This window comes from Geotrypetes seraphini, chromosome 3 (assembly GCF_902459505.1).
Source record: "Geotrypetes seraphini chromosome 3, aGeoSer1.1, whole genome shotgun sequence".
Classification (NCBI taxonomy): Eukaryota; Metazoa; Chordata; class Amphibia; order Gymnophiona; family Dermophiidae; genus Geotrypetes; species Geotrypetes seraphini.
In genome coordinates, this window is record NC_047086.1 from 143691380 (window position 1) to 143716944 (window position 25565).

The 25565-nt window shown below is 42.9% G+C and overlaps 1 protein-coding gene across 3 annotated transcripts in view; it reads left to right on the forward strand.

The window, feature by feature from the left end:
- LOC117356483 (low density lipoprotein receptor adapter protein 1-like) overlaps window positions 1–25565 on the forward strand; it is an 83931-nt gene that overhangs the window by 35210 nt on the left and 23156 nt on the right. For all 3 annotated transcript variants that reach the window (XM_033935730.1, XM_033935732.1, XM_033935731.1), the window contains 4 exons: window positions 15902–16016; window positions 16980–17049; window positions 17206–17298; window positions 25351–25490. In XM_033935730.1, coding sequence (XP_033791621.1) covers window positions 15902–16016; window positions 16980–17049; window positions 17206–17298; window positions 25351–25490 — 418 coding nt within the window. The remainder of the gene's footprint in view (window positions 1–15901; window positions 16017–16979; window positions 17050–17205; window positions 17299–25350; window positions 25491–25565) is intronic.

Consider the following 25565-nt stretch of genomic DNA (forward strand, 5'->3'; position numbering starts at 1 on the left):
TCGAGGGCCGCTCAGCATACAGATCCCCGACACAAATTGATGATGTATGTGTGCTTCAGTCGTATCTGTGTGACCCTGCGTGTTGGTAATAGCCGTGATGACTTGTCGCTTACGATAGGGGTGGACCAAGTGCGCCATCAGCCTCCCAGCTCTCCCCCCCCCCCACCGATGTAAATTATAGCGACGAAAATACAGGTCCCTCTCCGCTCGCTTTGAGAGAATCGTATCTATCTGTTGTCTAAGTGTACGTAAGCGGATACGATCAGTCTCCTGCAGGGTCCCTTGGTGGCGCCTCCGCAGCTGTTGGAACTCGCCCGACAGCAACAGCAATTCTGCTTCCAATTTCTTTTTCTTCCCCGCGACATACGCGATAACGAAACCCCATAATACTGCCTTGGAAGCCTCCCAGAACAGCCCAGGATCAATGTCAGGATCAGAATTGGTATTGTAGTAATCCAGCCATTTTTCCCTAAGGTATCTACGAAAACCAAGATCTTTAAAGAGGTATCCCAGGAAACGCCACGTCCGAGCCGAAGAGTCAGCTGTAATTTGAAGGGATAGCGTCACAGGGGAGTTATCGGAAAGAGGAACGTCCTCTATCTCCATAGCACAAACAATGGGCAGCAGCGTGGGAGAGAGCAAGAAGTAGTCAAGACGAGTGTAAAGATTGTGAGGATTGGAGTAAAACGTGTAAGTACACTCTGTGGGGTGGAAGAGGCGCCAAATATCTAAAAGTCCTAACTGCGTGGTCAAAAAGTTAACTCCTTTACCCATATGGTCCTTAGGGAGGCGTTTAGCTGGCGCACAATCTTGGGAAGGATCCGCCGTTATGTTAGTCGCCCCCATGAGGATTTGGTAACCCGGGTACTGTGCCAGCCGCGACATCAACCCCGAGAAAAAACAGTGATTATATATGTTAGGGGCATATACATTACAAAATAAGTATTGCCATCCCCAGAGCTCTCCCAGCACTATGACATATCGGCCCTCTTTGTCCTGGATAACCTTATGCAATTGAAACGGGAGTTGTTTATGGACCAAAATGGCCACCCCCCTCTGACGAGTGTTGTAAGAAGAGTAGTACACCTCACCCACCCAATCCCTCCTAAGTTTTTCGTGTTCTACATTTGTGAGATGGGTCTCTTGTAGGAAAGCAATATCGATACGTTCCCTGCGGAACCAGGAAAGTATTTTCTTCCGTTTGACCGGGGAGTGGATCCCATCCACATTAAGGGATGAAAATTTTAGATTAACCATTGTCCACCCAGCCTGGAATGACAGGAGCAGAAAAGACAGTCAGATAGTGATGGAGGTAGAAGAGCCCCCCAGCAAGGCCCTCCCCCTGCACAGCATCAAGGGGATCATGTATTGGCAAATGAAGGAAATACATAAATACCCGTGCTCTCGAGACTCCACGCATACATCCCCAATCATACCCCCCCCCACCTCCCAGCAACCCCCCCTCCAAACTGACCTACCTTCCATCACTCTATCCATCCCGGAACCAGTGCCCCGCACCCCCTTCCCCCAGAAAACAAAGTGCAGCATGATATCTATATAGTCAGCACAAGAACAACAAAAGTAAACAAACACTCTCTGCAAATGTGGCTACAAACAGAACGCCCGCCTCGGACTTCACAGCAGGCTGCAGAGGAGGAGAGTCATACCCCCTGTACAATGAAACAGACCCGGATCCCACGTAAGGGGCTCAACGGGTACAGGTGGCAGGAAGATGGCCATGGGGTGTGTAAGTCCAGGAGCCACAGTCCAGAGGCTGCCAGCGTCCATCTCTCTGCAGGCCCCGGCCAAAGGATATCATCCCTGCCCCGACAGCAGGGAGAAAGCCCGCTACCTCCCTGGTGGGCAAAACGATATGTCAATCAGGCCAGCACCAACTTCAGATCCCTCCAGGAGCCGGCAGTCCTTCCAGGTATGAACGAAGCGCTGCTGGAGTATCCATCATGACCACGCCGGTGTTGGTTTGAATGCGCACCTTAGCAGGATATTGAAGAGTGAATTTAATCCCTCTGGCATGAAGCTGCGTGCAGTAGGGCGCCAAAGCCCTTCGTTTCTCCGAGAGCAGGATGGAGAAGTCCTGAAAGAGCAGAAGCTTGGTGCCGTTGTAATCCAGGGAGCGGGCTCGTCTGTATGCCTCCAAGATGCGGGCCTTAATCGCATAGTTGAGAAATCGGGCTATAACAGGACGTGGTCTGGCTCCCTTAGCGCGTGGCGCTCCAATGCGGTGTACCCGTTCTACATGCACCGGGCCCAGGGAAGCTGTGAGTCCCAGGGCTTGAGGCAACCACGTGGCCACCAAGTCTCCTAGCTCAGTGTCCCGGACCGCTTCCGGCACCCCTATGAGCCGCAAGTTATTTAGACGGCTGCGGTTTTCAGCCTCCTCAGCCCGATCATCCAGCTGCTGGATTTTTGCTTCCAAGGCCGCCAAACGCCCATCCGCTGTGTCTGCTCGGTCTTCCTGTGCCGAGATTCGCTCCTCAGCCTGCTGGAGGCACGCAGCGTGACCTGTAATGCTGTCTTTTACTTCTTCCAGCAGAGCATGCAGTTTTGACAGCTTTTCGTCCAGCAGTTTAGAAAGATGGCAGACTGAGACTTGCATGTCTGCCTCGTGCTGGGACGCTGCTGCCGAGATCGGGCTGGGGGCCGCCATTTTTTCGGGCTTAACTGACCTCTCTTTACCAGGCCTCGGGGTCCGTATCGGCATGCCGGCCGATCGCGGCTGATCTGCGCGCCGCCGAAGCGCCCACGTGGAAGCAGGAGAGAGCCCGAAATGAAAAAGATAAATTCAGCACGGTATGCGCCGACTAACTGCAAGTTTTGCGGCGGTTTCTGGGGGAGGGAGCGGAGCTCGATCTACCCACGTCCGTTCAGCGCGCTAGCGTCACGTGACCCCTGTGCTGGCATTGTAAGAAGTATACTATACCATAATATGAATATTTGAATATTTTGTTATTTTGAAATTGTCTATTGCCTATGTCCAGGTTGATCTTGTGAATACTGCCTTGGGTGATTTTCTTCAAAAAGGCAATAAATACATCCCAGTACATTAATAAATGTATTTAATTTTGGTCATGCTTCTAAGTGACAGTTACTTTGAGCTGCTGAAAGCTGCTAGTGTATGGGTGGGAATGGTTCAGTTTGATTTCACCTCTAAAGAGATTTGCTGGACTTTTAGTTAGTTTACTTCTTTGTTTCATGCATGAAGCAACCTCTGGCCAGCTGTGGCCTCTTACCAGTTGTAAAAAGAATGATGCCTTTCTGCAGCCTTCTATTGAAGGTCTTACTGACAGAAAAAGGCTCCCTCCCTCAATGGCATTGCTCAGTAACTGTGCCAGCCTCAAGACATATAGGCTTCTCTGATTTGTGCTGCTTGTCTGAGGGGATGCACGTGCTGTGTGTCCAATGTGAAAGGCACCTTTGTTGTATCTAAAGCTCTTTGTTCTTGTCAAGGGTAGGGAACATGTCGTGGAACTCTTTGGAAGTGGAACAGCAGAGAGCACACTTGGCAGTGGGCAGCTAGAGCCAGTTTGAAAATGTTGCAGACGGGACAGCACAGCTTCCAAACATAGAAACATAGAAATAGATGGCAGATAAGGGCCCACGGCCCATCTAGTCTGCCCACCTTAATGTCCCTCCCCTACCTTTGCCCTGTGAATAGATCCCATGTGCCGATCCCATTTGGCCTTAAAATCAGGCACGCTGCTGGCCTCAATCACCTGTAGTGGAAGACTATTCCAGCGATCAACCACTCTCAGTGAAAAAGAATTTCCTGGTGTCACCTCGTAGTTTCCCACCCCTGATTTTCAACGGATGTCCTCTTGTTGTCGTGGGACCCTTGAAAAAGAAGATATCTTCCTCCGCCTCGATGCGGCCCGTAAGATACTTGAACGTCTCGATCATGTCCCCCCTCTCTCTGCGCTCCTCGAGTGAGTATAGCTGTAATTTGTAAAGCCGTTTTTCGTATGGTAGATCCTTGAGTCCCGAGACCATCCGGGTGGCCATTCTTTGCACCGACTCCAGTCTCAGCACATCCTTGTGATAATGCGGCCTCCAGAATTGCACACAGTATTCCAGGTGGGGCCTCACCATGGATCTATACAATGGCATAATGACTTCCGCCTTACGACTGACGAAACCCCTTCGTATGCAGCCCATGATTTGTCTTGCCTTGGACGAAGCCTGCTCCACTTGATTGGCAGACTTCATGTCCTCACTGACGATTACCCCCAAGTCTCGTTCTGTTACCGTTTTTGCTAGGATCTCGCCATTAAGGGTATAAGACTTGCATGGATTCTGGCTGCCCAGGTGCATAACTTTGCATTTTTTGGCATTGAAGTTGAGTTGCCATGTCCTAGACCATCACTCCAGTAGGAGTAGGTCGTGCATCATGTTGTCGGGCACTGAATCTTCGTCTGTTGTGCATTTGCCCACTACATTACTCAGTTTGGCGTCATCGGCGAATAATGTTATTTTACCTCGAAGCCCTTCTGCCAAGTCTCTTATAAAGATGTTGAATAGGATTGGGCCCAAGACTGAGCCCTGTGGTACTCCACTAATCACCTCCGTCATTTCGGAGGGGGTGCCGTTCACCACCACCCTTTGGAGCCTACCTCCAAGCCAGCTCCCAACCCATTTTGTCAATGTGTTACCTAATCCTATAGAACTCATCTTGCTCAGTAACCTGCGGTGTGGTACGCTATCGAATGCTTTGCTAAAGTTCAGGTACACGATGTCCAGGGACTCCCCTATATCCAGCTTCCCCGTTACCCAGTCAAAGAAGCCCGCAGGAGATGAAAATTATTTCTCAGATTAGAAAAAGTCTTTTTTTTTTTTTTTTGTAGAAGGGAAATATGCCACATACTGGGTTCATAGTCATTAGTGTGCAAGTGCAGACAAATGCTGAGTTGTCTTCGCAATTGCGCGCTTTTGTCTTGCCACCCACATGCTATACTTAATAATTTTTTTTGTGCAGCTGCTGAGAAAGGATCTGCCTCTCTGCTCAACTGGAATGCATGCAAGGTCTCTTTTGTATATTTATTCCTGTGGCATGCCTGTGCCAGTTGCAACTCCTCTTAGCCTCATGATCATCTGTTGACCGGTCAAGATTGGTGCCTGCTGCAGGTCTCTTGCCTCTCTTGCTCCCCTTATCTCTCTCTGTGTTGTGTAGTGGTGGGTTTTTTTTTTTAAAGGAGCAACTTGAGTAATGTAGGCAATCCTAATACAGAGTATTATGAAAACATTCCTGCACAGGCCATCTCCTCCCTTACGAGACTCATTAACTCTGCTCTACTATCAGGCTTGTTCTCCACAAAAATGGGCCACATTGCCTTGTCACCTATTCTGAAAAAAGCCGATCTCGACCCCTCCCTACTATCAAACTACCGTCCCATAGCAAATATCCCTCTACTTACCAAACTTCTAGAAACCATAGTTGCTACCCAGCTCTCCTCCTATCTCGAGAGATTCTCCATTCTTCACCCCTACCAACATGGCTTCAGACCCTGCTTTAGCACTGAATCCCTCCTAGTTTCCCTAATTTCAAAGGTACAACAACTACACTCACGTAACAAATTCGCTGTCCTACTACAATTCGATCTTTCCGCTGCTTTTGATGTCGTCCATCACAACATACTACTTTACCAACTTTCCGAGATTGGAATCGACTCCACCGTCCTAATATGGTTCTCAAACTTCTTACGCTCCCGTTCCTACACCGTCAACACAAATAGCACCATGTCCACTCCTTGGACTCCATCTTGCGGTGTCCCTCAAGGATCACCCCTTTCCCCTATTCTCTTTAACATCTACATGTCCTCCCTGAAACTCTTTCAACTATCCCCCCTGGAAACAATCTACACTTATGCAGATGACATCCTTGAGACTGACCAGAACCTCACCAACCTCCACGAAAACATTACAGCTTGCATAATGAGACTCCGTGCCTGGTCCCTCTCGGTACAGATGAAACTAAATTAATCTAAAACAAAACTACTCTGGCTCGGCCCAAAATTCGATCACCTGCCCACACTTTTCACACTACCCACAGGCGATACACTACAGCTCGAGTTCTCATGCAAGGTCCTTGGTATCACTATCGATTCCTCTCTCTCCCTCAATGACCACCTCAACTCCTTGGCAAAATCATGCTTTTTCAGCCTTCACATGCTGAGGAAAGCTAGATCCTACTTCAGCCATGCCATCCTTGTCCAATCCATCATCCTCTCCAAACTAGATTACTGCAACGCCATCTACTTAAATCTATCAAAAAAAAGTATTCTAAGACTCCAGCTAATCCAGAATACTGCAGCCAAACTGATCTTCTCAAAACGCAAGTCTGACCATGCCTCCCCACTCCTTGCCAAACTTCATTGGCTCCCAATAATCTCCAGAATCCATTTCAAATGTTCCTGCCTGGCTTTCAAGATCATTCACGGAATCCTGCCTCCTCTTATCCCACTGTCTTTCAACTCCTCCAGTCCCGACTCCTCCAGAACTGCCCAAAGGCTTAAACTAGCCTTCCCCTCTCCATGCGGCATCCACTATTCAGGCAAACTGGGAAAATCCCTTCTCTTCAAAATCACAGGTCTTTGGAACAACCTCACCACCCCGCTGCAGAACCTGAGCTCCCTTCAATTATTCCGCAAAAAACTGAAAACCTGGCTTTTCAGCAAATTGTAGCTCTATCCTTCCCCCCTTTCTCTCCCCCCTTCTACACATAAGTTCATGTAATCCTTTTTCTTCTTCTCTACCCACTATTTTAAGTTCTTGTAAACTGTGTCGAGCTCCATTCTCATGGAGATGATGCGGTATATAAACTTAAGGTTTAGATTAGATTAGATTAGGCAGAAGTGGTCAGTCTTAAATGCACCAAATCTCCTGGGAAACCTGAGGTTAATGTAGTTGGGGGACTATGGCAAAATAAATGTATGGGGGTATTAAAACATAAAGAAGAGACTTAATAGGGGAAGTATCACAGTAGGTTAAATACCTCAAATTCCGGTGAATGTTGCTGGCAGATGGAAGAGGGGTCCATGAATTAGCAGTTATTTATAATTGCTTCCCACTCTTGCCCGCTTATATCCCTCCCATCTTCTTTATTCTTGCTTCTACACTGTGAAGACTGGAAGGTGGCGAATGTTACGCCGATCTTCAAGAAAGGTTCGAAGGGAGATCTGGGAAACTACAGACCTGTGAGTCTGACCTCGGTACCGGGAAAGATGGTAGAGTCACTGATAAAGGACAGCATCATTGATCACCTTGATGGACACGGGCTGTTGAGGACCAGTCAGCACGGTTTTAGCAAAGGCAGATCGTGTTTGATGAACTTGCTGCACTTTTTTGAGGGAGTAAACAGACAGATAAACAAGGGCGATCCTTGTATATCTGGATTTTTAGAAGGCGTTTGAAAAGGTTCCGCATGAACGACTACTTCGGAAAATTGCAAGCCATGGAAGCGAGGGTGAAATTATGATCTGGATTAAAAACTGGCTGGAGTATAGGAAACAGAGAGTGGGGGTAAATGGACAATACTCGGACTGGAAGAGTCAATGGGGTGCCACAGGGCTCAGTGCTTGGACCCGTGCTCTTTAACATCTTTATAAACGATCCGGACATAGGTACGACGAGTGAGGTGATTAAATTTGCGGATGATACAAAGTTATTCAGAGTAGTGAAGATGTAGGGGGATTGTGAAGATCTGCAATGTGATGTAATCAGGCTCGAGGAATGGGCATCGACATGGCAGATGAGGTTCAACGTGGAAAAGTGTAAAGTGATGCATGTCGGTAACAAAAATCTCATGCACGAATACAGGATGTCCGGGGCAGTACTTGGAGAGACCTCCCAGGAAAGGGACTTGGGAGGTCTGATCGACACGTCGATGAAGCCGTCCATGCAATGTGCGGCGGCAGCAAAAAGGGCAAACAGAATGCTAGGAATGATGATAAAGAAGGGGAATCACGAACAGATCAGAGAAGGTTATCATGCCGTTGTACTGGGCCATGGTGCGCCCTCACTTGGAGTACTGCGTCCAGCACTGGTCGCCGTACATGAAGAAGGACGCGCTACTACTCGAAAGGGTCCAGAAAAGAGCGACTAAGATGGTTAAGGGGTTCAAGGAGCTGCCGTACAGCGAAAGATTAGAGAAACTGGGCCTCTTCTCCCTCGAACAGAGGAGATTGAGAGGGGACATGATCAAAACATTCAAGGTACTGAAAGGAATAGACTTGGTAGATAAGGACAGGTTGTTCACCCTCTCCAAGTTATGAAGAATGAGAGGGCACTCTCTAAAGTTGAAAGGGGATAGATTCCGTACAAACGTAAGGAAGTTCTTTTTCACCCAGAGAGTGGTAGAAAACTGGAACGCTCTTCCGGAATCTGTCATAGGGGAAAACACCCTCCAGGGTTTCAAGACAAAGTTAGACAAGTTCCTGCTGAACAGGAACGTTCACTGGTAGGGCTGGTCTCGGTTAGGGCGCTGGTCTTTGACCATAGGGCCGCCGTGTGAGCGGACTGCTGGGCATGATGGATCATTGGTCTGACCCAGCAGCGGCAATTCTTATGTAACTGAAAACCCCCCCCAAAAAACCCAAAATGTTTTTAGTCATATCTTCCATTGAACTTGGCCAATTCTTATGAAATTTAGTGCGTTGTGTCCTGAATGAAGTTGATGTAAAATGTAAATATTTCCCACCGCATCACAGCCCAACACTACCTTGTGAAAATAAATTGTGAACTATGTCCAGGAAGGGTGTGTGGGAGGGTATGGGAGGGGGGTGATATATACATTTATTATATCATTTTATTGTATTGAGTGCTAATTATTGTATTATTTGTTTGCTTATCTTTTGCACTTACTGTTGGCTTTTGAAAATGAATACAGATTAAAAAAAAAAATTGTGAACTGAATAAAAAACACATCAAAAAGTTTTATGGCATATCTTGCAGAAAAATGTAAAGTCAAATAGTAATGTTTCAATTAAGGAGATGTTCGAAGTATGCTCCCTTTACACGAAGGCATGCCCCAGCCTTGGCTGCCACTGATCTATGGATTTATCAATGATGCTCTGCTTCAGCTCAGCCCAAACAGAGATGAGGCACTGTTTAAAGCCTTTGACATCAGATATTGCTGCTTGGTAGACATGTTCTCCTGGCTCAGTACAAGATCACATACAACGTCAATGTGCTCGTGTGCAAATCAAGCATTGCCGTCCGTTGCCTGGCTTAAGATCCACAGTGTCTGCTCGAATCTTGCATAACAGCATATCAAGGCAGTTTTTGTTCCAACCCTTCTGTGGGAACTCCTTTCAATTATCGTTGACAGCTGTAACCTTTTAGCAGTATTTATTTATTTATTTAATTATATACCACTTATATCCTAAGTGATTTACATTCAGGTACTTTTATCATATTTCCCTATCTGACCTGATGGGCTCAAACTCTATCTAGTGTACCATGGGCAAATTAGGGGATTAAGTGATTTGCCCAGGGTCACAAGGAGCAGTGAGGGATTTGAACCCACAACCTCAGGGTGCTGAGGCTGTAGCTCTAACCCCTGCACCACACACTCCCAAGTTCTTTATCAGAATTTGGTCTTCTACAGTGAAAATCATTTTGATTCAGTGACTGTTTACAAACTGTCATCTGCTTCTGCTCATATCCTATAACAGTGATGGCTAACCTTTTTGAGCCCGAGTGCCCAAACTGCCGCACAAAACCAAAGAATTTCTTCAAAGTGCCAGCACGTCAATTAAACCTTAATAACAAGATTTTAGTATCTAAAAACTCTTTATAAAGTTGCCTGAACTATGTAACATCATTTTTAAAGGTTGGAATCTTTGTATTGTCAGAGAATCAATTTGATTCACAATCCTTTGGTTTTCATTTCAATTTATTGGCAATTTATAATGTTTTAATGATTTCATTCAATTTAATGAATTTAGGAAGAATTTGATTCAGTTACACAATATATTTTAAATGTATTATTCACATAACATGTCAAATGTATCCTGAGTAAAAAAAAAGATAAACTTCTTAAAACTGTTAACTGTGTCAAGACTCGGGGTGTGTATTCCCAAAGAGTCTATACATTTTTTTTTGTAAAATTTACAATCAAATTAGAAAATAGTTAAATCATTACATTTCTAATAATATGATGTAAAGAAAACAAAAGAGCTTTCAATTAAACCAACCGTTTTTATTGGAAATTCCAGATTGGAATACAACAGGGCCATATAAAGTCCCTTTTTTAAATAACATCTTTAAATAATATTTAAATAACTTAGAAAGTGTCTTAACTGCAAACTGAAAACACTGCTTCATGTAAACATATGCATTGGGCATGCTCTGAAAAAAATTAATGTGATTTTTGTTGTTGCATGCATGCTGATAACTTGTCAATCCTTGGCTCATAGTGCGTTAATTTCAGAGCAACACATGCAGCACTCATGTCATCCGTTAATCTGTTTCTAGCATCAGATTTTATATGATTTAAAGCTGAAAACAGCTGCTCACAAGCATAGGATGACCCAAACAAAGTAAGAAGAGCAATCCCAAGTGCTTTCATGGACTTAAAATTGTCTGGCAGAGAATTCCACGCTTTTAGGATTTCATTTTCAGAACTGCTAGCAGTGATTTCATTTGTCACCCTTTCACACTCAATACGTTCAAGAGCTGCACGCAGGTCATTGAATTTACTTTTCCAGATAGAGCTTTCTTGAAATTCCAGTAGCTCCATTTCCAAATTTTGAATATCCAACCACTGTAAGCAGGAAAGATCAAGATCTTCAAATGTGGACTTTTATGGGGAAGTTATAAATGAAAGGGTTGTCTCCATTTTACGGAACTGAGAAAATCTTTTACTAAAATTCTCCTTTGCTTCGGCTACAATGGTGGAATATGCTTTGTGGATTTCCTGGTGTTTTTTATGACTGTCCACAAATGTAGAATTATCCAAATGTATTTTTAGGTTGGGAAAATATTTTAGCTGTCCACTCTCAAGGTCTTTTTCAAAAACATGCAATTTTCTCTCAAAAGCTTTAATGTCACTAAACATGCTTTCTGCTATTTTTCCCATGCCTTGTAATTTTTTGTTTAGTACATTAAAGTGGTTAGTAAAATCTGTAAAGAACATGAGGTTGGTAAGCCAGTCCATGTTGGTGAGTTGAGGATAGTCTTCCCCCTTTTTGTTCATAAATAGCCTAACTTCTTCCAAGCAGGCCACAAATCTCTCTAACACTCGTCCTCTGCTCAGCCACCGGACATTATTGTACATCAGTAAAGTGTTATATTGTTCCTGAACCTCATCAAGAAGGGCTTGAAATTGTCGAAAATTAAGAGCACGTGCCATGATGAAGTTCACCATTTTTGTTACATCTTTGAGGACATCGTCAAGTTTTTTGCTGCTTTCTTTGGCGCTGAGAGCCTCTTGATGTATTATGCAGTGAAACTGAATCAGTGGATGTTTTGCTTCCTTAGCAAAGAAATGAATGAATCCTGATATTGTCCCCACCATGCTAGGTGCTCCATCGCTAATAACTGAAACTACTTTTTCTGGACTTATGTCTAGTGATGAAAAAGCCTCCATCACAGCATTGTGGATATCTATCCCTTGTGTTCTTCCAGGCAAAGACAGCAGTTTTACCAGCTCTTCTCTCATGATGTCACCAGTAACATAACGCAAAATGAGCGCTAGTCTTGCATGGTTAGTAATATCTGTACTTTCATCCAAGCCCATGGAGTAGAAGGGTGCTTTTTGTAAGTCACAAGTAAGCTGTTGACTAACATCAGCAGCCATTCACAGAACCCTATCTTTTGCAGTATTTCTGCTTAGCGGCATCTCGGAGATGCGCTTCACAATTTTATCCTTGTTTTGGAAATCATGGAAGAGTGAATTACTCCCAGCCAAAATTGCCTTTTTGATAAAATCTCCATCAGAGAGGGGCTTACAATGTTTTGCCATGCACAGTGAAATTTGAAAGCTGGCAACTGTAAGATGATTAGTTTTTGAAAGATAGTTGCTAAAACTAAGAGACTGGGAGTGATATTTCTTTAATTTTCCTACAAGGAACTCTTTTCTTTGAGCTAAACCAAGTTCAGCAACACTGTTATGGTTGGTCTCAAAGTGACGTTTGACACTTGATGTGCGAGACACAACACTTTCATTACACATAATACACAATGCTTTCCCACTGCGTTCAATCACTCCATATGTTTCTGTCCAGGCCTCTTGGAATGGTCTTCCACTATCTGTTTTTGCTTTTTTTGCTGTACTCATTTTCTTTTCAGACTTCAAGTCTACAAAAAGATAAAATTTGTATAATAAAAAAAATCTAATGAAGTGCTGTATACAAATCCGTCCCCATAAAAAAATATGTGATTGGGGAATTTTACTAATTGTAGACATCCGTTTTGGTCAAAAAATATACTGTCCGGGTGAAAACCGGACTTGTGCAACCCTAACCTGGACACCTAGACAAATAGCCAGATAATTTAATAGGTTTTTAAAAAGGAGCCCAGGTAAGTTTATAATTAACATTAGTATTATTGGTCCAATTAAACTTAGGCAGCACAGGTAGGGCAAAGTAGAAGTTTACCTAATAATAAATGATGTAGAATGCAGTTTGCGTCTCCTGTTCTCCTCAAGTCTCCCGCCAGGGTGGGAGGGCGTGACAGAAGAATGCTCGGTGCTGTAGGCGAGTACCTGGGCGGGTTCAGAGGCGGAGGCGGGGAGTGAGACTTTGCTTCTCACAGCCCCGTGGCAGTTCAGGCAGCCACGAGGAACACATTGCCAGGCAGGGCCGGACTGGGACAAAAAATAGGCCCGGGCATTTTAGGTTGAGCAGCCCAATCACATGACCTCACGCAGGCCCCGCCCATTGAAGTCCAGGGGCAGGGCTAAAATGCAGAAGCACAATGTAATTTAAAGGAAGATGCACAGGAAAGATAATCATGCGATATGTTCAAACTTTTATGTTCTATAAAAGCAATGACAGACTCTCACCTTTGAAACAAAAATGACAAGTGCTTATCAATAAAACCAAACCACGGGGTTCACGCTTTTTACAATGAAAAATCCGGATAACAAGAGGCAGCTCAGCAATGTCCAACCTTAGTGAGCTGGAGGTTTATGTGACAGCAGAGGACTAAGAAGAGATGTTTTATTTGTAGTCTTGATGTATTGGAGAAGTGACTGCGATTCCCCAAATAAAATGACCTGCAAACTGGATTAATCGCATTAATGACTATACAACATTGGATTCATCACAATAACAACTAATTAAGAGGTGACCTGAGTATATGGGAAAAGGACTTTTATTTTTCATTATTGGAGCCTTTGTTATTTTATTATGATGTTTATAAAAGCACTGTGAAGGGCCATATATACACTTTACTGTTTTTTTTTTATATTGAGTTTTCCATAAGGTACAGCGCAGAGGATTAGTGTGTTGGTTGTTCACAGAGAGCCCAGCCCTCCTCTCAGCTTACTGAACTTCTCTATGCAATCATCATAAGCAGCTTTTTTATTTCCTCGAATTTAGCATGTCCCCCATGGAAGATACAGAGGTTTTTACAGAGGAGCACATTATTAGACACATTAACATCCCCCCCATATCCTCACCTCTTTAGCATGGGAGCACTAGGAACTGTTCCTGATTACAGATGTCACATGTGGTGTCACACTACAGTCTCACTGAGTTCCTGTGACAGACTCAATGTGAAGCTTCTCTTCCTCCCCCCACTTCCCCCTCACACACTGCCTGGCTCATAGGATACTAAGGGGAAGACAGGCAGGCTAAACATCCACTCACAGGACTGCAGCCAGCACAGGAGAATGGGCCGCGGCCCACCGGGACAATGCCCGGTCCTCCCAATGGCCAGTCCGGCCCTGTTGCCAGGTGAGCTGCAAAGCAGACACTGGCACACTCGCCTCCTGCCGCGCCGCATATCTTAATTGCAGACCTTCCCACGTGCCAGCTGCAAGGCCTTCGCGTGCCACAGCTGGCATAGGTTCGCCATCGCTGTCCTATAGCAATTCATTTTCACAAGATAGTGTTGTGTGCAGTGGGAAATATTTACAACATTTTACATCATCTTCATTCAGGACACGACACACTACATTTCATAAGAATTGCCCAAGTTTTGTGGAAGATACAAGAAAAAACATTTTGGGGTGTGTGTGGGTGTGTGTGTGTGGAGGTGGGGGTTCACAGTGTAGTTAGAAGCACATAACAGGACATCAGCAACTCAGATGTAGTCAGACGGGTATTGTGACAAACACCATAACAAAAATTCATAAATCTAAAGTAGAAGAACTGTGGTGAAAAGAAATACTGTATAATTATAGATAAATGTGAAGATTAAGTGATGTAGAGTGCTGATAACAATAACGGCATTTATATACCATCTGTACCCAGAGCTCCTAATTGGTTTACAAATGATTAGGAAGTTACATTCAAAGCCTTACATTCTGAAAGTCGACATACAAATTAAATTAAAAGATCAATAAAACTGAGCCGAATCGTTCTCTGGATGCAGTTTAATTATCCCAGATATTTATTAAATAGCCAGGCCTTTTAATTTTTTTCCCTAAATCTTAGCTAATTGGGCTCACATCTAAAAGATAGCGATAAAGAATTCCACATAGATGGAATTACATAATTTAAAAAGTTGTTTAGCAAAGGAGAGCAATCTTAGGGGCCCCTTTTACAAAGCTTCGATAGCGATGCTGCCATGGTAAATGCACCGAAGCCTATTCAATTCCTGTGGGCTTCGGTACATTTACCGTGGCAGCATCACTACCATGGCTTTATACAAGACCCCATTAATGAAGAAGATGGAGGCAACTCTAACTTAAGTGAATTTGTCTAGTTGAAATGAATCAAAGGCAAATTTTTATTAAGTTATATAAATGATGACAATTGCCATATAAAATTTTAAAGGCCAACACAAAACCTTTAAAATCTATTCTAGCAGCAATCAATGTGATATGCATAATACAGAAGAAACTTATCATACTTTACCTGCCCCAAAATTATTTTTACACAGTGTTTCATAATAGCTGCAAACATGATAAAAGTGACTTTGAAATTCCAACATTGAAAAAGTTACAGTAATCTAATTTTGGCACAGATGAATGCTAGTACTAATTTCTTTAAGTTATCAATTGAGAGAATCAAACTGATCTGATAATTCGTCGAGTTTGTAACTGTCAGGACTTCTAGTTTCTTGATGTGACTGTAGAAGCTTTTTCCCACTTTTCCAGAAGCTGCTGCCCTGTGCTAATGTATGGTTTTACATAATCTTTGACACCAGCCCTAATGATGGAAGTGGTTCCACAGAATGGAGAAGGTCTTGTTGGTCCTCTTTTATAAAAGTAGTTTGAACAGAAAAGTTAGAAATTTTACAGACTAGTTATTTTGATGTTGAGGGAAAAAATAATAGATACTGTTCTGATAGAAAGGATGTGGCGCATATTATCTTGTGGCTTGCAATTATGAGCCAATTGGGGCCTTTGGCCCCTCCCACTGCATCCTCGCAAACCGGGTTACTCGCAAACCGAGGTTTGACTGTACAAGCAAATTTAAATAGCACCCTAGCTTCGAAAGGCAACCAGTGTAGCTGCTGTTAATATGGGCTAATATGATCATATTTTTTCAGCCCATAAATCAGACGAACTGCCGTATTTTGAATTATTGTTAGCCTTTTCAGGGTTTTTATTGTTAGCTCCCAGATATGTTATATTGCAATATTCAAGTATAGATAGGATAGAAGACTGCAGACTGTCAAGCAGCAGGTATGGTATCTTCTGTTACACCCCCCCCCACCAACAATCCTGTGCTCCCCAAATAACAAAGAACATCACCTTTCTTCTTTTCTCATCCAGAATCTCATACTGTACAACGGACAAAGTTCAGAACAAAGTGTTTGCATATGTGGCACAGAATCAGTCCAATGAGACTCTGGAGTGTCATGCCTTCCTCTCTCCAAAGAAGAAAATTGTAAGTCACTGTTCTGTGTAAACGCAGTTCTCTCCCTTCCTTTCTCCCCACATTCTTTACCAGGAATACAAACCCAGGGTCACTGCTGAGATAACATTACTCTCCTGTTGTCTTACAAAGATGAATAGAGATTGCTAAACAGATGAGCAGATCTATAGGAAGGGGACATCTAAGGCTTGGCTTTAATCTAATCTAAGGCTTGGCTTTGTATACCGAGTGATCAGTCTAAGAAACTTGACCTTGGCTGACCATGTCCCTTCCCCACTCTTTTTTTGTTACAGTTCTACAGGCACCATTCTTCTAAAACCTGGAGATGTAGGCAGCAAAGGCTGAGCTGTAGGGCCTTAGAATTCTAGCTCATAAAATAGAGAAACTGCTTGCCCTAGTCAGTGAAAAAAAAGTCCACGTTAAAAGGTTGATGAATGGAGTTTTCTGAAAAGCAGCAGGTGGTAGCAAAATTATATAAATAGCCTAAGCATATAGAATAACAATATAACACATAATTATGAGAGAAATTAATGGAAGGAGAAAGGATTTCAGATTTAGCTTATACCATTTTCAGTTGTAGCTCAAGATGAATTACATTGAGGAACAGTAGGTATTATTCTATCCCTGCGTTTGGGGGGGAGGGGGTTTGTAAAGAGAACAGTTGCCTGGGTTCTAAATCTGTCTAAAGCTGAAGAGGGTGCAGCTTGCTAGTAGGTACTGAGGGGGGGGGGGGCTCCTAATTTCTGTCTGGGCTCCAGCATGTCTAACTCTTTCTGTTTTTTGTGGAAAATAGTAGCAACCTGTCTCTCGGCCACTTCTGTAGTGATCAGTTTTCTGCTGTGTTTTAAGGAGAGGTTAGATAGTGGATAGAATGTAGTGTATTTTTGAGAAGAAGACAGAACGTCGGAGGCCATTATCCTGTTCCACTGAGCAGCCTCTGTTTTGTCTAGCTGTCCTCTCTTTCATTTTTTGTAGGCTCAGGCGGTGGCTCTGACGGTTGCTCAGGCCTTCAGGGTTGCTTTGGATCTGTGGGAAGCAACACAAGGTATGTGTAAGGCCTCTAATGGTATATAGGAAGGTTGACCCTTGGAAAGATCTTTAAAATGTAGGAAGGCTGTGTTCAGAGCAGTACGACTTTTTTGGGGGGATGGGTGGACGGGGTTGAGAGACTGACCTTGGTTGACTATTTCTTTCTCTTCAGGTAGGAGGTCAGCATGTCCAACATGCCCAAGCAGCTGCTGTGTCTCACAGCCCGAATCTTGCTGTAGAGCAAGCCCTTGTGATTCAGAATTAGGTAAGGACCCTCATAAACACACTTGTAAACATATTCATATGCAGAAAGATTTTCACCTGCAAATAGGTGCATGTGTATGTACACATTTGTGAATGTGATTAGCCATGCACTCACTGCAGATATTTACAATTGTATATTAACAGGGTTTCATAACATTTCTAAGCCCAAGGCACACCTATGTGAACAAAAATGTTGTGGGGCACACTGACCTCTGTGGAGCAGCAGTGTGGATATGAGAGGGGACCTAGATGGAACAAAGAAAAGTTAGGCACTGACAGCTCCATCAGAGGCTGGAAAGATTCAGAGGTTCTTCCTTTACCAGATGCAAAATCTGGTAACCCTATTTCAGACAAAACCAAACCTTTTATGTGAACCAATGGAGGAACTGCCAAGTTTAAGCAATACTTTTTACATTAACAGAAAACACTTTCTGCAATAATCAAATTGCATTGGTAATACAAATTCGAGCACACACATTCATGAATGTTTCTGTGATCCACTGTGCTAGACCAGGTTTTCTCAACCCAGTCTTCAAGGCCCACCAAGTCCCATCGGGTTTTCAGGATATCCACAATGGATATGCAGTATGAGAGATTGACAGACACTGCCTCCTTGGTATGCAAATCAAGTTTCAAGTTTATTAAAATTTGATTTTAACGCTCATCAGCATTTCTAAGCGTTGTACAACAATAAAAAAAATGTGGGATACAATTAAAATACATACAACAGACTTATATAGATGTAAATAGACTTACAAAAACACCACAAAAGCATAAGGAAAGGGGGAAGAACTACAATATTTATAGTAAAGAGAGACATTTAAGGTTTGAACTAAAGGGGGAGGGGGAATATAAAATAAAAAATAGTACTAAAAATGTATTGCTAAAAAGAGATTTTTTTTTTTTGGCTGAGCTCTAGTCATAAATGGCGAAAGTGTCCTTAAAAAAGAAAACTTTTAAGGGAATCTAATGCATATTCATTGTAGATATTCAGAAGACCCTGATTTGAGAAGGCCTATGCTAGACCACAGCACTCAAATATGCATTAATCCCTAATTCTATCAATTTAGCACCTAAGTGCCATTTGTGTGCTAAAATTATAGAATGCTGGCACAACCCCCCAAATTTTGTATATAGGTACAGATTCACCAACCTGGCCAATTGGGCCCGACCTGGGCAGGCCCGACGAATTCAGAAAAGAAAAATATGCAGATGGGGACTTCAGAAGGCATTCGACAAGGTTCCAAACGAACGACTACTTCGGAAAATACTCATGTGGATTAAAACTGGTTGGAGCATAGGAAACAGAGAGTGGGGATAAATGGACAATACTCGGACTGGAAGAGCGTCACCAGTGGGGTGCCGCAGGGCTCGGTGCTTGGACCCATGCTCTGCAACATCTTTATAAACGATCTGGACATAGGTACGACGAGCGAGGTGATTAAATTTGCGGATGATACGAAGTTATTCAGAGTAGTGAAGACGCAGGGGGATTGCGAAGATCTGCAACGTGACATAATCAGGCTCAAGGAATGGGCATCGACATGGCAGATGAGGTTCAACGTGGATAAGTGTAAAGTGATGCATGTCGGTAAAAAAATCTCATGCATGAATATAGAATGTACGGGGTGGTACTTGGAGAGACCTCCCAGGAAAGGGACTTGGAAGTTCTGATCGACAAGTCGATGAAGCCGTCCACTCAATGTGTGGCGGCGGTGAATAAGGCGAACAGAATGCTAGGAATGATAAAAAGGGGATCACGAACAGATCGTAAAAGGTTATCATGCCACTGTACCGGGCTATGGTGCGCCCTCACCTGGAATATTGCATACAGCATTGGTCGCCGTACATGAAGAAGGATACGGTATTTTAATTTAATTAATTAATTTTATTATTTATATACCACTTATATCCTAAGTAGTTTATATTCAGGTACTTTATCATATTTCCCAATCTGTCCCAGTGGGTTCAAACTCTATCTCATGTACCTGGGACAATGAAGGGATTAAGTGACTTGCCCAGAGTCAGAAGGAGCAGCGAGGAATTTGAACCCACAGCTTCAGGGTGCTGAGGCTGTAGCTTTAACCCCTGCACCACACACTCCCACATTGTGGCATTCTACCTTGCAGTTGCACCTTGATTATCTCACAATGAGATCAGCATTGTGCAGCTGCACACCTCCATTTGCAATGAAGTAGAAGCCATTCTAAGGTCTGTATCTGGGTTTTTTTTTCAGTTTTTAAGCTTTTTGCAAATGAAGTTATATATGCAATATATATAAAAAATATATATTTTTTCATGTGCTTTCTTTGCTTTCATTAATGAGATGATTGGAGAACTGTTTAGTCAGAAAAAAGGTAGCTTTTTAGCAAGAAACCTAAAGCTGTGTTTTTTTTCATATGCTCTGCTTCAGTTAATGGATGTTTTCCTCTAATTAGCAAATAAAATTGCTGTTTGTCCACAAAAATAGGTTTTACATGCAATATATCTGTTTTGATGTGCCCTGTTTATGTGGTGCCTTATTAAATGTATTTTAAGCTTAATAAAGCAAAAATAAAAACCCAGAGAGCTATTTAGCAGATCGCATTAAGGACGTCCAAACTGTGCTTAAGTTCCGTTCATACAACACAGGTCTATCTCAAGCCCAACTATGCTGAAAAGTAGACCTGGTTTTTATTCGCCTACAATGTAGGCATAATATGGATGCCCTAGGTCGCTCAGCGTTATGCAAATGAATCGAAGGACACCCATATTGAAGTCTCGCCCAGACCATGCCCATTCCATGCCCACACCTTTTCTGTTAGTTCTGAGATTTCCAAATGGGCATCCAAGAAATTGTAGATGTGCCTACAAAGTGACATCCATATCCTTTGGACATCCATGTGCCAATTATCACTCATTAAGACCCTTAAATGGTTCATTAACCACTTAGTTTGGCCACCTAAGTCCCGCTCAGCATTAAGTAGGATTTAAGTGCCCTTTATAGAATCAGGGCCAAAATGTCTTTTGAATTTCTGTTTTGAAAAAGCCACCATTAAATCTATGTTTTTAAATACTGGCTAAATATGACCAGTTCCCAATTCTTTTAAAATTTTAATAACTACCTGGCTATTAGTTGAATATCTCATGACACAAGTTTGGAAGTTTCCTTCCAATTTTCTGCCGCCTTTATTGTAAAGCAATAAATCTCTGTCAGTGAACTTTGCTCGGTGATATGCTCTCTTAATCACCTGCACTGGATAACCTCTTTTCATCAACTTGAATTGTAGTTCTTCTGCTTGTGTTTTAAAAACTTTTCTAATGGCACAATTTCACCTAATTCTAAGCAGTTTTTTAGGATGGTAACTTTTGTACCTTAAAGTCTTTCTGTCAGATGTTTTAGAGAAAACTTTATTTTGTAATACCGTATTTTTCCGCTCCATAAGACGCACCTGACCATAAGACAACCACAGCCACATGCGGCCCCGTGAAGTATTTTGTGCGGGCCCGGTCGAGGACTATGTAGTGTTTTCCTCTGCTGTCCCCAGGTGTTTACCGTCTTGTCGGCTCCCTCCTCTGTCTTGTTGCAGCGTTTGCGCATTTGTGCTTCCCCAAAAACATTTTTTTCGGCCAATGCAGCCTAGGGAAGCCAAAAGGTTGGACACCCCTGGGCTACATCTAGTTTTTTGGCATGCCCAAACCACACTTTTGTGAATCCCCAGCTTTTCTAAATTGCTACTTGCATGGGTATGCCATTTGCACATGTGGCTATTTCTAAAATAAGGGCCATACTCTACAATTGAGCAGTAAGCAGTAGGTTCGGAAGGTTCTAGAAGGGCATTGTAGGACAATAAAACAGAATGGTATCTTCAAATAGCTTAAAATATTATAGATCCAAGAAAGCAACAATGCATATGGTTTGCAAGATACAGTATGATAATAAACAGAAGTGTAGAAGATGCAGTTTTTATTAACTACTCTATCTCCCAGATTTATACAAACACACCCGACATGGTGGGGAGTATGTGGCGCAGTGGTTAAAGCTACAGCCTCAGCACCCTGGGGTTGAGAGTTCAAACCCACGCTGCTCCTTGTGACTCTGGGCAAGTCACTTAATCCCCCCATTGCCCCAGGTACATTAGATAGATTGTGAGCACGCCGGGAAAGACAGGGAAAAATGCTTGAGTACCTGAATAAATTCATGTAAAAACCATTTTGAGCTTCCCTGGGAGAACGGTATAGAAAATTGAATGAATAAATAAATGGTCATGTTTCATGAAAATGGCTGCTTTAGGGGTGTGAATGAATACCTGCTGGTAAAAACCATATCTCTGACATGGACTACACTTCCCCCTCCGTATTCGCGGTGGTTAGGGGCAGAGCCAGCCCGCGAATATTTAAAAACCACAAATAATATTCGGGCTGGTTCTGCCCCTAACCCCCTCTTCTCCCGGCTATTTTAATAATAATAATAACTTTATTTTTGTATACCGCATTACCATGGAAGTTCTATGCGGTTAACAGATGAAGAGACTGTACATTACAGCGAAGTTACACATTTTTTTTTTTTTTTGGCATAGCTACATTTACATTTTCGGCGACGCTACATTTATGGTGAAGTTATTTTTCAGGTCGGTTACTATTGCAGAGAAGTTACATTTGTTGTAAGTTGCATATATATAGCGGAGTTCATACAGTAGTGTTACATACGGCGGTGATATATACTGCGGAGTTCGATAAAGCAGAACAGAGGCATTTAGTAAGGGAGGTAACGAAGAAGGGGTGATTAGTTGGATAGGGTGATTCATTTTGTTAAGCCATTTGGTGGCTGACAGGATTGGAGGAGTCGAGAGTCTGAGGTAAGTCAAGGTCCGAGGAGGAGGCAAGGAAGAGGGGGGGAGAAGTTAGAGGAATTTATCAAAAAGGTAGGTTTTGATTGACTTCCTGAACATTTGGTAGGGGGGGAATTGGAGATGAGTGCTGTGAGGCATTTGTTCCATTTGCCCGCTTGGAATGCAAGGGATCTGTTGAGAAATTTCTTGTAGAGGCAGCCTTTCAGGAAAGGAAAGGAGAACAGGTAGGTGTTTCGTGTACGAGAGAGGCCGGCAATTTCAAGGTGCTCGGATAGGTAGATTGGAGAAGAGCCTGCTAGGGTTTTGAAGCAGAGGCAGGCGAATTTGAAGATGATCCTTGCCTCCACCGGCAGCCAGTGGAGTTTAGTGTAATGGGGCTAACGTGGTCATATTTTTTGAGGCCGAAGATGAGGCGGACAGAAGCATTTTGAACTATTCTTAAACGTTTGGTGTTTTTATAGGATCCTGGGTATATGATGTTACAATAGTACTGTATACTTAAGATTAGTGATTGGATCAGAAGATGGAAGGAGAGGTGGTCGAAGTGGCGTTTAATGGTGCGAAGTTTCCAGAGGGAGTAGAAACATTTTTTGACCTGGGCACTGGTATGATCTTCGAAGGTCAAGCATCTGTCTAGGAGGACTCCAAGGATTTTTATGGTGGGGTTGATAGGATAGTCTAGGCCGTTCAATTTCAGGGAGGTATTTGTAAGTTTATGGTTAGGACTTGCCAGGAAAATTTTGGTTTTTTCGGTGTTCAGTTTTAATTTGAATTGTGAGGTCCATAGTTCTAGCTTGGTGAGGACGGAGGAGGTGAGTTGTTCCATCTGTTGTGTGAATGAAGTAAGGGGAATGATAATGGTGATGTCATCTGCGTATATGAATGATTTTAGGTTTAAGTCAGCAAGTGTCCGTGCCAGGGGGGGCCAAGTAAATGTTAAAAAGGGAGGGGGATAGAGGGGAGCCTTGTGGGACTCCACAGGGGTTGCGCCAGTGATGGGTGAAGGTACCATTGCTGTGGACCTGGTAAGTACAGTTAGTTAGGAAGCTTGAGAACCAGTTTAGTACTTGGCCGGTAATGCCGATCGAGTCAAGGCAGTTGAGCAGGATATTGTGGTCGACCAGATCGAAGGCGCTGCTTAAGTCAAATTGGAGTACTAGGGCGCTTTTGCCCAGTGAGAACAGGTGGAGGAGGTAGTTGGTCAGAGCAGCTAGGACAGTTTCTGTGCTGTGGTTTGTGCGGAAGCCGGATTGGGAGTCGTGAAGGATGTGGAACTTTTCTAAGTAGTTCATGAGGTCGTGGTTAATAAGGCCTTCCATTAGTTTTTGGAAGAGTGGGATGTTGGCAATGGGTCTGTAGTTGGTGGTGGAGGAGATAGGTTCCTTGTTGTTTAAGCCCTAAAAGCCCCCCCTTAAGCCTTACCTAGTGGTCTAGCGGGTTTTCAGGCAGGAGCGATCTTCCCACGCTCCTGCCCCATGCAGATCACTCACAGGAAATGGCTGCCTTGAGCTCCCGTAGTCTCTCGAGCCATTTCCTGCGAGTGATCTGCACGAGGCAGGAGCGTGGGAAGACCGCTCCTGCCCCGAAAACCCGCTAGACCACTAGGTAAGGCTTAAGGGGGGACTTCCAGGGCTTAAAATAGCCCCAAAAAAGAAATTTTAGGTTTAAAATTGCGAATAAGTGAATCCATAGATACGGAAACCGCGAATACGGAGGGGGAAGTGTATTATGTAGTGAGTCAGACAAGTTTAGTGCCATGTCAGGTGTGCTTGTATAAAACTGAGCCCTAAGTAGTGAATAGAAACTGCAACTTCTTCACAGTCTGCTCTTTTTGTTGATTACCTTAAGACAGTGGTCTCAAACTCGTGGCCCGGGGGCCACATGCGGCCCGCCAGGTACTATTTTGAGGCCCTTGGTATGTTTATCATAATCACAAAAGTAAAATAAAACAGTTTCTTGATCATATGCCTCTTTACCTATAAATTACAATATTATTATTAAGTCTTAGCCAAAAGGAAAGATTTATAAACTATAAAGAGTTTTACCTTATGCAAAATTGTCATTTCTTTAATAAGACATTTAACTATTTTTTTCTGAGGCCCTCCAAGTACCTATAAATCTAAAATGTGGCTCTGCAAATGGTTTGAGTTTGAGACCGCTGCTTTAAGATATAACTATATCTCACATTCATGAGGTTGTGAAATACATTTTCCAGGGAAGCAGTCGACAGTGGATGGTCCTCATGAATTGTTTATATTATAAGTGTGTGTGTGTGGGATGGGGGGGGGTGTTCATTTGTTTGTTTTTCATTTCACTTTTTCTGCATAGAATCAAAGGTTAGTAAATAGAAGCGAGAACACAATATTTATCTCCTATCCACCTTTTAGGTAATACAGTATATTTTTAATAGACTGACTTAATACTTTTTGATTAGTTTTGGGGATTTGGTACCCTGTTTCTCATTTCAGAACAGAATAAGAAAAACATAACATTACTAGAAAATAGAATTTGGGTTTGTCGCTTGAATACAGACATCTAATTTGGTGCAATGGTTATGCAAGTTCTAAAGTAATGATACAGTGCACAAATAATTTTCAGCCATTTTATTGATAAGTTACACTTTTGGGTTTGTTTTTTAAATGCTTCTGAGTAATCCTAAATTTTTGGTTTTTTATACTGAGCTTTAGCAAAGAGGTTACATATACTCTTTTTTTTTGTCTGCGAGAGGAGAAATTGGTAGACTGAAACTATGGCGGATGCCCTGGAAGTTGTATCTTCCTATTACTGTTCACAGGGCATGGGTTTGGAACCATACTTTTCACAAGAAGTGGCTTGAATCAAAAGTACTTTGGCTCTCTTATTTCATGCCCCGCAGCTACACACACATACATTTTAGGACCTAAAATATGCCTAATGCCCATTCAGAAGCTTCCAAGGAGAAGGTGGTGGTGTGCATTTCAACTGCCTTGTTAGAAAGCGATGATTATATAAATAAATAAATAAATAAATATATATATATATATATATATATATATATATATATATATATATATATATATATATTTATTGGATTATATTGGGCCTTTTGTTTATAAGCTGAATTGATAAGCTGTGGGAACTGTGGTTTATCAAACTCAGCAAATGAAGGAAGGAAGGAATAAGTAGAAAAGGGAAAGTTTCTCTGGTGGGAGGAAATTAATTGCTGTTTTGAATTGTTTCAGGCTCCAGGCACAGAAATGCCCTTCTTGTCAGTGACAAACCTTCCATTAATCCTTTGTGCTCCGCTGACTCTGTGCAGCCTCACTGTACGACAGAGCTCCAGGCCTCTATATCAGGCTCTCCATTCAGAGCTCACTCTGGGGTATGATCTGCTTTTCCTCTTGGTTTATTATAGTCCTCTCTGTCTCTCTCTGGTAATGAAAGATGTGACACATAC